General features: G+C 45.4%; 1 protein-coding gene across 2 annotated transcripts in view; it reads right to left on the bottom strand.

The window, feature by feature from the left end:
- Positions 1-285: 285 nt before the first annotated feature.
- The window catches only part of ngef (neuronal guanine nucleotide exchange factor), a 76,604-nt gene continuing 63,577 nt past the window's right edge, over positions 286-13,312 (bottom strand). For both annotated transcript variants that reach the window (XM_085990558.1, XM_085990560.1), the window contains 2 exons: positions 13,037-13,141; positions 286-2,663 (listed from right to left, as the gene is read on the bottom strand). In XM_085990558.1, the coding sequence (XP_085846684.1) occupies positions 2,464-2,663; positions 13,037-13,141 (305 nt within the window). In that variant the 3' untranslated portion in view covers positions 286-2,463. The remainder of the gene's footprint in view (positions 2,664-13,036; positions 13,142-13,312) is intronic.

Here is a 13,312-nt window from a genome sequence, read left to right as displayed (position 1 = left end):
ATGGGGGTGGTCTCTCTATAAATATTCACTGCCTCAAAATTCATACTCCACATCCTAGCTTTTGAAAATTAATGAGCTGTAGTAGGATGTGTTCTGGCTCAGCTGTACCATAAAAATACTGCCTAGTAGCAGTGTGACTTCATTCAAGTTAAGCTCCTGATGCTACATATCAATTGCAGGTGACCTGTGAAGCATAATAAAGTCCCACAGGAACTGTACATCAAATAAACATACAGAATTGCATATGTGACAGACATATAACCACAAAAACTACACTGGACTCACTTATTATAACACTGTGATTTTAATTGTCCTCTTTATAAGATTACAGAAATCCCCCGTTGTGTAAAATGAAGGAACACATGGTGGATGAAACTCTTCACAAATTGCTGAAACTGTTTTACAATGCAAGACATTAACTTCTGTTCTTTCCTTTACTCAGCATTCATTGATATGTTTCATGAACATTTAATAGCCACTTAATGACTAATTCATAATCACAATATTTATATATGTAAATTTTTCTTAATTCAGAACCTCCTGGTGTGCTGCACATTTAAACTCTCTCAGCCAGTGATGAGACGACATAAAGTCCACATTTGTAGCATAGAACGTTGATGGGTGGATATTCCTCTATGTGCCCAGGCCATTATTTATGCCCAGAGGAAAATCTGCCCCATTTATAACACTACCATGCACCTGATAACTTTGACACAATTAAGAGCTAAAGTACATCTTCAACCTAAGTTACTGCTAGCAAAATTTTGACTAATGCTGAAAAGATTTTAAATCCTGAATTCACCTTATTGTTAAATATATGTAACTTCCCCTGTTCCTAATGGACTGTTCCATTAATATCATGAGTTAAATATAACCAATGTTCATCCAGCCAAACAGTTCCCATGAAAAGGGAAAGCAATTTAACTGTCAGCTAAGTTTAAGGATCAGATCCAGGAATTTGAATTTATGTACACTAGGGGTGATGGGTGAGTGGGACTTGGAGTGTGTTGGGATACGAGCAGCAGAGTTTTGGATGAGATCAAGATTATTGCACTGGAACAGTTGAGTCTGGAGATAAAGGCATGGATGAGGGTTTCAGCAGCAGATGGGTTGAGGCAGGGCGGAGGAGGGTTATGTAATAGAGGTGGAAATAGGCAGTCTTTGTGATGGAGAGGATACGGGGTCGGTAGCTCAGTAGGGTCAAATAGGATCCCAAGGTTGCGAACAGCCTGAGACAGTGCCCAGGGAGGGGGGTGGAATCGGTGGTGAGAGAACAGAAATTGTGGTGGGGGCTGAGGACAATGCTTTTCCTCTTCACTTCATTGCAACTAAGTGCTCCATATAATAGTTTGATAGAAAAACTCCCAAAACTCAACTGAGAATGGGTCATTTTATCAAAGACGGCTATAATTTCAGCTTGCAGGTGAATGGAAGTAGATTTTTAATATCAGTTCCCCTTATTATTCATCTTTAAAAGCCTATTACACAACTGCTTTCTCTTCTCTTCCATTCCACCATCTATTGCGTGTAGAAATAGCAACAGGATTTAGACTGAAGCTGAATGAATGATCTTCATTATCTTAGTTACAGAGTATAGCGCCTCCCTTCCTAAACTTATTTTTAGATATTTCCTTTAGTCAGATTTAACTTGCCTGTTTAATTCTTCATGTGGTAGTGCCTTTAATGTGGCTCCCTGTAACCAAGAAACGGTTCATTGGGAATAGCAGCAAAATGCCTTAGTTTGTATTTAGGAGGTAACATACCAAATAATAATCCCTGGGGTTAAGGCTAGGAACTAAACTGCTGCTGGCTAAACGCCATAGATTTGGGCATTTTAATGTAAACTCCCTTTTGGGAGCCTTTTGGCCAAAAACGTAATAATTTTTTTTTACCACTTATATGAAGTTGTGTGGGCTTGTTCAAGAAACCTACAGCACTGGTGCAAAAGACCTACTGCATCTTCACAGGTGACCTACACCATTCATACAGAGACTTACAGCATTTAGCCATAATATGGAGTGTAATTCTTAATGGATGCTTCAAGATAGAGATTTTAGCGTTAGCTTTCCATGTTAAAATTCATCCTCTGTACACTTGCCATTTAAACATTATCCAAGTGTATCGGGATTTATTCTGATTCAAGTATATTCTTCTCTATCTAAATAGCTGCCAGTATATTTTAGCTGGAATTAACCTTTGTTTCATTAAAAAAAAAGTCTTAATAATCTCCCTTCAATATATTTAGTGGCTGCATTCTGCAGATGGAAAATATTCACTTTGAATCGTGCTTTTACTGTGTACATGAAATAATTTTTTTTTTAATGTAGCATTCTTTGAATTAAGTAAAAACAGTTCACAATCTGCAGTTTTCTGGTAAAATTTCACTGTTAACACTGCCATGCAGAATGATGGGAGTTTCGCAATCTGTCAAAAGTGCAAGCAGGACAAAAGAGTAAGATTCTATCACCGCTGATGGATCAGATTTCTGTTGGTAAATTTTCGCCCTTCCTTGTTCTTACTTCCATGGCATTCCTCCGCCTTATAGATTCTGTAACATTCTTTTCTGTTCTGAGCTCGGAGTTGTGGATTTTTGATCTCCTCGACCATTAGGCTTGGAAACCAACCTTTCTCTCCATCATGCAAACGATCTCCTAATATCCAGCCTGAAAGACAAAGTATAGTGTCATGCTTACTTATCAAAGTCTACTCTCCTAACTTATCAACTCCTATTAAGATCATAGAAGTTTACCACACAGAAGGAGGTCATTCAGCCCATTGTGTCTGTGCCGGCAGAAAAAGAGCGATCCAGCCTAATCCCATTTTCCAGCTCTTGGTCCTTAGCGTTGTAGGTTACGGCACTTCAAGTGCATATCCAAGCACTTTTTAAATGCACTTTTCAAAAACATTTTAATTTTTTTTAAACAATGGTGTTTTAATGAATGTTTGTGTTTTTCAAAGTGAGAGATGTTACTTCTGGACAGTAGGGCACTTTTTCACTTTTGGTATCTGTTGTCACCATCAATGACTTATAGGCACTGGCAGAGAAAGAACAAATCTCTTTTTGCACTGTATTTCCAAGGGGGAATAAAATTTGCCCTGTCACTAATCTAAAAACAATTAACAGTCTATTAAAATCATGGAGGAAGAATATTGAGACAAATGCATTTATACACTGGTACCCAACAGCATTTCAGGGCCTGTATGTTAATCCTCTGCACCGTTCAGCCACCAAACGTTCCAGTTGTCAATGATTAATTAATTGAAGATAATAGTAATGCCTAAAATTATTTAAAATTTATGTGAGGAAGTCTTTGGGCCCAATATACTGTAATATATAAACAATTTGAACTTGGATTACCGTGGGGTAGATTTTCATCATCGCACCTGGGTGATAATCTGGCGGACACTCAATCCCCCCCATACCAGATTCATAGGGGGAATTTTGAGGGGGGTCAGCGGGCGCGATTGGTGGCGGGTCGGGTGGGAAAGTGTTTTTTTTTATAGCAGGTCGGGACCCCGCTGTCAACCTGCCACCACGTGACTTTCCCAAATGTCGGGCCTGCCAGCGCTGAGCAGACCAGACACGCAGCGGCGGGGGAGGCAATTGAAATAATTAGTGGCTTGTTTGCAGCCACTTAACAATGGTTTTTTCCCCAGCTTTTTGAATTTGACAGGCCACCCACCGGTTTCCTGCTATGCCTAGACCTTGTCAGTGAAGCTGTGGCAGGAGGTCACTTGCCATTGTTTCAGCTGATGAGTTGACAGCCTCAAATGTCAAGTATAAGCTCACAGCTGATTCAGATATCTTCACTTAGACACTAGCTTCTCTAAGCTGCATTTCCACTACAGATTCAAAATGCTGCAAGTCTTTACACGAGTCTCCATCCAGTCAGACCTCATTACCTCTCCCACCATTGACAGATCACTTCTGCCATCTCTACTTCACCTGCCATCTATTCCATCTGCATCAGTGCCCTTGAAACTCTCTCACCTTGGTCCTCAGAATCCCACCACGATCAGCCCCAACACCAGCATGACCACGCACACCAGCAGCACCAACAACAACACCAACATTCTCCGCAATCAACTGATGCTGCACAGGACACAGGGCATCAGCACTCAACCACATTGCTGCCCGGGACACCAGGGATGGCCTCACGATGGCCAGATTTACTTCACTTGATGCTGTACACTATGGCTGCCATATGATGTGCCAGGTTGGCACCACCCCACACCAGCACCATAAAGCATCCCAACAATGCCCAAGCCATTCCTTTCACATTCATCAGTATTGTGGGGGGACACCGTTATGTCTCACCATTCACTGCAACTCACTAAGCCACTTCCAAAGGTGCACAGAAATCTGTTCAAGAATGCAAAGTGTTGAAAATAAAGATTTCAATGTTTGACAGCACATTAACAGAAACTTCACATGAACATTGGCTAAAACACACAAGTGCCTATCCTTGTGTGTTGTTAGTTGGAATGATTGGACAAGGATGAGGGTGAGTGTGAGGGGTGGCTAGTGAGATGGGGAAGTGATAATGTAGATAGAGAGGGATGGGTAGTTGGTGTGAGTAAGGACGGGCAGGAGTAGGGTAGGGAAGGCAGAGTGATGGGGATGTGATGAGTGGCACAGCAGGATGAGGTTGAGTGTGGCTTTGTACTAACGCTTCGTGATCTACTGAGATCATTGAAAGGTTTGCGCCACTGCAGCCTGGTCCTCCTGACGACATGCCTGCTTGTGTCCTTCTGTGCAATGTGCAACCAGGCTGCGTTTGTGTCCTGGGGAGGTCTCTTCTGCCCATTGGAAGGGAAGAGAACCTCCCAGCGTGCTGTGACTCCCTCCATAAGCATATGGAGGGAGTCGTGGGAGGGCCTGGGTGCAGCTCTGTGCAGTGCACCTCAATGCTGTCGAACACTGACAGCACAAATGTCAAAATCAATGAGCGCATGGTCCCTTTAAGGAATCCGGCTGATGATGCGTCATCAAACCCGCTTCCTTCAATTGGCCGGGAAACTCGCTGGGTGGGCTTAACAAGCCCAGCCAGGGGAAAATCATTCTACACAGCAGGCTGGAGCCAGCAGTGAGGCCAGGAGCCGCCACTGACATTGTCCATCACGGACCCAACGAGGTTGGTAAAGTCCAGCCCATAGACACTGTGCCACATCCAACTCCTCACCCTTTCATAGCTCCTTTTCCAACTGGCATTCTTCTTCTTCTCCCCCCTCAGTTTAACTTGGCACTCTTCTCTGCTTTCAAACCAGTTTAACTTTATACTTTTCTTCCACTCCACCTTCCAAGCTGGCACCCTTTCCTCCCTCACTTTGCACTGTTACTGCCCCCCAGCCCCTGCTTAGTTTAAACTGATATTCTTCCCCCTCCACCCCCCAAATTCATACTGGCACTCTTTCATCCCCACCCCACAAACCAGTTCAAGCCAGCACTTTGTGCCTCACCACTCTCCTTCCTCCCCAACACAAAATGCTGCTTCCAGCTTCTTTCCTCTTCTCCCCTCAAGTATCGCTCCTGTTTCTGCCTCTTGCCCTCTCCTCTTCATTTCTCCCTACCTTCACCACTTTATTGTTCTCCATTTCTCCCTTCATTGTCATCGATTCCTCCCTTTTCCCTCAGTACAACAGTCCTACTGTGATTCCAGACGCTCCATACTATAGGTGGGAAATTCCATATTCGCAACAATTCCCACTTATATTATGCAGGGGCAAGAATCACTTCCATTAATGGTAAGAGCAGCATTGAGCAAATAGGAGACTGCTCCACTATGGTTTTCATCAAACACTGACATGCAGACCAGACCCTAAAAATATTGACTGTCAACATGAAACGATTGGCATGTCTGTTTTTTTGAACTTTCATTACAAAACAGGGGGAGGACTTTGAATCTAAGAATGTTGCCAGACTTAGCTTGAACTGATTTCAAGTGAAGACTTAATAAATTATTTTACTAACTCTTCTCATTATTTAAATATCTTTTGGTTATTTCCTGTTCTTCAGAATTTTCTGACCTAATTTAATTAGTTGCCATGACATCTTTTCCCTGTTGTGAAATGAAGTAATCCAGGACTTGTTGGGCGTCGAGGCAGCCTCGAAGCAAACCAATGTTGGAGCGGGGATCTGAAGCAGGCGTTAGGCCCCTTATTTACACATGCAAATATCATAACACCTGCTGCAGGCTTGGGTAAAGGACGCCTCTTGTTTGTCCTTACCCAATATGGCGGGTGACGCACTTCCAGTCGGAAGTGTGCGCAAGCATCCTACCCGCCATTTTGGAGCCATAGGAGGCCACATAGTGGCTGCAAAAACAGGCGCTATGCGGGCATGTAGGAGGGATTTTTGGTGTTCTGATTTTTGCAAGTTTCTAGCTCTTTTGGGCTATAGGTATCCTTCTGGGATTTCCTCTTTATCTGGGTTACTTACAGGAAGGAGAGGAAGACAAAGAATGCAAGAATGTTGCTAAGCAACACTGCCTAATAGAAGGCCTACTCCTATCCACCTTTACCCTGCCAACCGAGTACACTGGCAAAAGCACACATTCTTGTGCTTGTCACTAGAGTGATACGTGAGGAGGCTATGCTTTACCAAGGAGACAGTGACAGTTGTGTTATATGCTGCAAGAGGACCTGTAGACATTTCCCAGGGTAAACATAGTACTGCCTGCTACTGTAAAATCGAGTATAGCCCTGAACTTTCTTTGCCTTTGGCCCCTTTCGGACTGCCACAGGGAACATCAGTAACCTCAGCCAGTCCAGAAAAGTAAAAGAACAGGTGATTGATGCATTGTTTGCCAGAGCAAACAAGTTCATTGCTTTCCTGGTAGACAACCAGTCACAGAAGGAGACGGCCTGAGTTTTGCCCAAATTCAGCATTTCCCCAAATTGTTCACATGTTAACCTGTGTGCTCCTGCCCACAATAGTGGAGCCTTCATGTACCTCAAGGGCTTCCACTCGATCAATGTGCAGGTAGTCTGCTTTCCTGGCAGCAATCTTGGCCGATTAAAAAAATATATATAATCCACTGTTTGTTTGCACAGTGTGACAAGAGTGGGAGCTTGGCTCCTTGGAGAGCAATGTGACCCACTGCAGTCCTGGATTATGACACCTGTGCAGCATCCAGATATACCTGCTGAACACGGGTATAAGGAGATCCATGCATCGATTGGTGAATCAGGGAGTCGGATGCCTTGATTCATTTGGGGCTTCCTAAATTACAAGCCAGCCATCATCGTGGCTTACATCAAAGTTTATACAACTTTACTGTGCAATGTAGAAGAAACATGGAACTGTCAGGGAAGGTGGGCCTGTAATGTATGTACCTTTAAGGGGGAGAACTACTTTTTACAGCTCCTGTATCCTGTAGTACCGGCAGTGACCACACCTGTATATAAACCCTGAGTAGTGATCTGTACACTCAGTTGCAGTTTGAATCCTCATTCTGTAAACACCTGTTGATCGTTCCCTGCAGTCTGTTGTCTAATTATTGAAGGACACAACATTAAGATACACGGATATAACATTGGCGACGACGCCGATTCGAACCTACCTGCAACTCTGCATCACCTCCCAGGGATTCGCTCCTGGAGAACAGTGGAAGGAGGTCGAGTCCAGAAGCACGGGCGTCGACCACGGGCAATCACCCAGTCATCCAGCGGAGATTTGAGCATCGCAGGGGAGGCTGCCGAGAGCCAGGCTTGGCTTTCCAGTCACGGTGGTCCAGCGAAACGGGCTGGCAACAGGTACTGCGCAGACCCTTCCCGGACAGCGGCGGCTAGAGCCAACCGAGTGGCACAGAAAAAGGCCGAGCAGCGTCGACGGGGGAGAGAGATAGGGCAGAGCGCACAGGGCGCAGCCGGTGTTCAGGACCGAGCGGCATCAACGGGGAGAGAGACGAGAGAGAGCAGAGCGCAGCCGGTGGTCAAGGGCCGAGCAGCGTCAATGGGGGAGAGAGGCGCGCAGGAAAACGTGAGGCGCTGCCATTGCCACGAGGACCGCAGAGAGCGGCATTGGCAGCAGCGCAGGAGCAGCGCACGAAACCCACAGGGCGTCGCCATTTGCCACGAGGACCGCCGAGAGCGGCGTTGGCAGCAGCGTGGGAGACGCCATTTTAAGCTGCAGCAGGGAAGAAAGGGAAGCGCGGGAGACGCCATTTTAAGCCAGTCTAACCACACCCAAAAATGCCGAAGAGTGGCAGTATCACAGCGTTCGACAATGAAGTCGAAGATTGGACGACATATGTCAAACGCATAGAAGTATACTGCAAGGCGAATGAAGTGCCAGATGACAAGAAAGCGCTGGTATTGTTGAATTCAATGGGTGCAAAAACGTATGGCTTACTACGAAACCTAGTAACCCCAGAGAAGCCAGTAGAAAAGGATTTTGAAAACATAGTGTCAATCCTACAGGACCACTTAAACCCCACACCGCTGCTGATAGCAGAAAGATTTAAGTTTCACAAAAGGAACCAGCATAAAGATGAAAGTAATGCTGAGTATTTAACGGAACTGCGCAAGCTATCGAAACACTGCCAGTTTGGAACGGGACTAGCAGATACTTTAAGGGACAAGTTTCTGTGTGGGCTTCAAAGTGAAGGAACCCAGAAACGGCTTCTATCAGAAAAGGATCTTACGCTGGACAAGGCTTTCAGCATTGCAGTATCACATGAAGCAGCCGCATGGGGCGCTGCAGAGATACAACGGAGACCGCAAGAATATGGCACAAATGAAATGTCATACGGAACAGTGAAGCGCTATCGCTGTGGCAGAACAACACACGACCATAATGATTGCTGGTTCAAGGACAAAGTGTGCAGACAGTGTGGAAAAGTAGGACACATAGCAAGAGTCTGCAGGTCGGGAAAGAAAACCAGCAGCAAGAAATCTCCACAGGAGAAGTACAAGAAGGTACATAAGGTGATGGAGAGTAGTTCAGATGAACAGAAGAGTGATACAGACTCCGGAAGCAAGGAGCTGGGTTGTCTGAAACTACATAATGTGATCAAAACGGAGGATCACCAAACTATCTGGGTCACACTCAAGATAGCAGGAGTCCAAGTGAAAATGGGATTGGACACAGGATCAGCCCTAACAGTCATAAACTGAAGGGACTACAAGCGGCTATTCTCACATATACCCTTGAGAGATACAAAGATTGTCTTGAAGACGTACACGGGGCAAAAAGTCTACCCTAAAGGAAAAATAAGGGTGAACGTTATATATAACGGCAAGGAAACACCAAAAATGGACCTATATGTATTGCCAGATGGAGGACCACCACTACTAGGACGTGAATGGATCCGGAAGATACAGCTAGATTGGCATTCCATACAAGCACTGACTGCAGATGCCAAAAAGGATGATCACGTCACACCTGGACGACTGTCAAAAATGCTAACTGACGCACAAGAAATGTTCCAGCAGGGACTCGGAACACTAAAAGGCATAATAGCGACGATCAAAATAGAGGAAAATGCAAGCCCAAAGTTTTTTACGGCCAGACCGGTACCTTATGCGATCCGCCCAGCCGTCAAAGCAGAGCTGGAAGGTTTGGAACGTTCAGAAGTACTGTCCAAAGTGGACTGGAGCGAGTGGGCTACACCCATCGTTCCTGTAATGAAGAGGTCGTAGAGTAATACGCCTGGGGAACCAAAGAAGGTTCGCATCTGTGGGTACTTTAAGGTGACAGTGAACCCAGTCCTTCACACTGTACAATATCTGCTTCCGCGGATTGAAGATATTTTCGCCACGCTATCTGGAGGGAAACGCTTCACTAAGATTGATCTGGCCCAGGAGGTACCTGCAAATGGAGGTTGAAGAATCCTTGAAACAGTACCTCACGATCAACACTCATAAAGGTCTCTACCAATACAACCGGCTGGTGTTCGGGGTAGCATCAGCTCCGGCTATTTGGCAAAGGGCAATGGAACAAGTCCTGCAAGGGATTCCAGGGACCCAGTGTTATTTGGACGACATCTTGGTCACGGGCGAAAATGACAGTGATCACCTCGCCAACCTGGAGCAGGTGCTCACTAGATTGAAGGAATATGGGCTCCGAGCTAATCGCCACAAATGCGAGCTTTTCCAGAAGCAGATCTTGTATTGTGGCCACGTTATTGATAAAGAGGGGTTACATAAGTCCCCTGAAAAGATTGAGGCAGTAGTCAAGGCTCCAGCACCGGAAAATGTGTCACAACTGAGGTCGTTCCTCGGGCTGGTGAACTACTACCATAAGTTCTTGCCAAATTTGTCTACCGTACTACACCTACTGAACACCCTACTGCAAACGGGGGTACCATGGAAGTGGAGTGACGAATGTAAACGAGCTTTCCAGAAGAGCAAAGCATTGATCACATCAAAAGAGGTGTTGGCTCATTTCAACTCAGCACTACCAATTCGGTTGGCGTGTGATGCATCACCCTATGGCATTGGAGCGGTGCTGTCGCACAAATTCCCGGACGGCTCGGAGAGGCCAGTAGCCTTTGCGTCTCGGTCACTAACCTCAGCCGAGCGTAACTACGCCCAGATTGACAGGGAAGCCCTCAGCCTAGTGTGGGGAGTGAAAAAGTTCAATCACTATCTGCACAGGCAGAAGTTCACCTTGCTGACTGACCAGCAACCACTTGTCTCCATCTTTAATCCAAAGAAGGGCGTTCCGGTGATGACTGCACAACGGCTACAAAGATGGTCCCTTTTTCTAGGGCCGCACCAATATGAAATCGAGTATAAGGGCACGAAACAGCATGGAAACGCTGATGGGCTATCACGCCTGCCACTGCCTACTGCGGAGGAAGCACCAGCAGTGGATCCTGTCGAAATATTTAATTCGACTATAATTGAATGCTTGCCAGTAACTAACGCTGGTATAGAGAAGGAGACCCGAAATGACCCGACACTGTCTCGGGTATATGATTTGACGGTGAAGGGATGGCCAGCACATGGCGACTCACTGTTGCCAGCATTCTCATCCAGAAGAGAACAGCTGTCAGTATGCCAGGGGACCTTGATGTGTGGATCCCGAGTGGTAGTTCCACCCAAGTTAAGGGAGAGAGTGCTCAATGAGCTTCACGAAGGCCATCTGGGAGGGGTGAAAATGAAAAGCCTTGCTAGGGCTTATGTGTGGTGGCCGGGGATCGATCAGCAAATCGAGGACCTGACAAAGAGCTGCTCAGGATGCCAGAAGGTCCAAAACGCACTACCACATGCCCCTCTACACCCATGGGAGTGGCCCTCATCTCCATGGCAACGGGTGCATATTGATTTTGTTGGTCCATTCATGGACTCAATGTTTTTAATAGCCGTGGATGTGCACTCGAAATGGCCTGAGGTGATCAAAATGTCGTCCACCACCACGGAGAAAACTATTGCAATCCTACAGACCATTTTTGCCAGGAACGGCTTGCCAGAGCAGATTTGCTCTGATAACGGACCACAGTTTGTGTCCGAAGAGTTTCGAAGATTTATGAAAAGGAATGGGGTAAGGCATTACACATCCGCCCCGTATCATCCAGCCACAAATGGATTGGCTGAGAGGTTCGTACAAACCTTTAAAAAAGCAGTAAAGGCCATGTGCGATGACGACATTCCACTGCAGCATAAGGTGGACAATTTCTTGTTAGCCTACAGAAATGCGACACATGCAGTCACCAACCAGGCCCCAGCCATGATGTTCTTTAACCGAAGGTTGAGATCTCGTCTGGATTTGCTCAGACCAAATGTACGAAGAGATGTTGAGAGTAAGCAATTCCAGCACATCAATGAGAAGCCGACAAGGAGCTTCAATGTAGGGCAACCAGTCTTGGCCCGCGACTACCGAACAGAGAAATGGCAACCCGGAACGATATGCACACGGCAGGGGCCACTAATGTACACAGTGGATGTTGGGGAGAACATTGTGAGACGCCATGCTGACCAGATCCTAGAGTCACAGGAACGAGTCAACCTCATGTCTCGGCCATACGTACCTGGTGAGGAACCCGACGTACAGGTCGCATCTACCTCAGAAACAATAGCATTGGAAGCTGATGAATCAACTGATGACAGGGTGTTAGAATCGCCTCCGCACCAAGAGCGAGACATTCGAGAAAGGCGTTATCCAGAAAGAATCAGGAAGCCTCCCCAAAAACTGAATTTATAAATAGACTATTTTCAGTTAATGTTGCATGTTAAAAGTGTTAATTGTAATTAGTTTGATATTTAATTGTTAAATGAGTGTTATGGTACTGTTAATCTAAAAGGGGAGGAATTGTAATGTATGTACCTTTTAAGGGGAGAACTACTTTTTACAGCTCCTGTATCCTGTAGTACCGGCAGTGACCACACCTGTATATAAACCCTGAGTAGTGATCTGTACAGTCAGTTGCAGTTTGAACCCTCATTCAGTAAACACCTGTTGATCGTTCCCTGCAGTCTGTTGTCTAATTATTGAAGGACACAACATTAAGATACACGGATATAACAGGGCCCTCAGCCGTCTGTGGGTGAAGACCCACGAGAGATTGAGCATGCTCAAGATGCTGCTAGTGTCTCACAATTGCCAGCTACCAGAGCTGATTCAGGTGTCTTTCAAATAATAACATCTTTGACCCTGTGCATCTTCACCATTCCCTCAACAAAAGTGTCCTCACTTGCTGATTTGGCAACTACTCCCTGATTATCAAGGGTACCATTTCTCTCATCTAATGTTTCAGTATGCAATACCATTACAAGAATATTCTCTAGACATAATGAAGTGCTAGCAAATGTTATTTCCCTTCATGAGATCTCTGTGTTTTGTTGCTATTTGCCACCCTAGTGTTTCCCCTCAGTATCCAACTAATGTGCACTATTACCTAATCTAATGCTTCTTCTTGGTGCTCCCCTAGTGACCTGTAGTTTTGCAGCACAGAGAATCCATCACAATAGAAACTGGGATAAAACCAGAGACTCTCCATGTTAGTGGGACTAATGCAGTACAAGGTTGAGATGGGTTACTTATTCAAATTCTGAATTTGCAACTGTACGCTGCACTAGAAATTATGTTTACCATCTATTGTCCATTCCACAACATTGAGGATGTCAGCAGCTTCCAACGAGAGCTCGTCGGGTTCCTGCGCTGTGTATCTCTGGACACACTGCACCTGGGGACAATCTGGTAGAGAGCACAAAACATTAGTGAGATTGTAACAGAGCCTTTGATTATCAACAGCTGAAAAAAATGGGCAGACTTTGGACAACTAAGGTTTCTTACAAGCCTCTTTTTGTTCAATTACAATATATTTTATCTGCAGGCAAGGAGTGGAGAGGAAAATTATATATTTAC

This window comes from Somniosus microcephalus, chromosome 6, assembly GCF_052327205.1.
Source record: "Somniosus microcephalus isolate GS21.2 chromosome 6, FLI_Smic_1.0, whole genome shotgun sequence".
Lineage (NCBI taxonomy): Eukaryota > Metazoa > Chordata > Chondrichthyes > Squaliformes > Somniosidae > Somniosus > Somniosus microcephalus.
The sequence above is the reverse complement of the archived record's forward strand: the minus strand, read 5'-3'. Positions and strand labels throughout refer to the sequence as shown.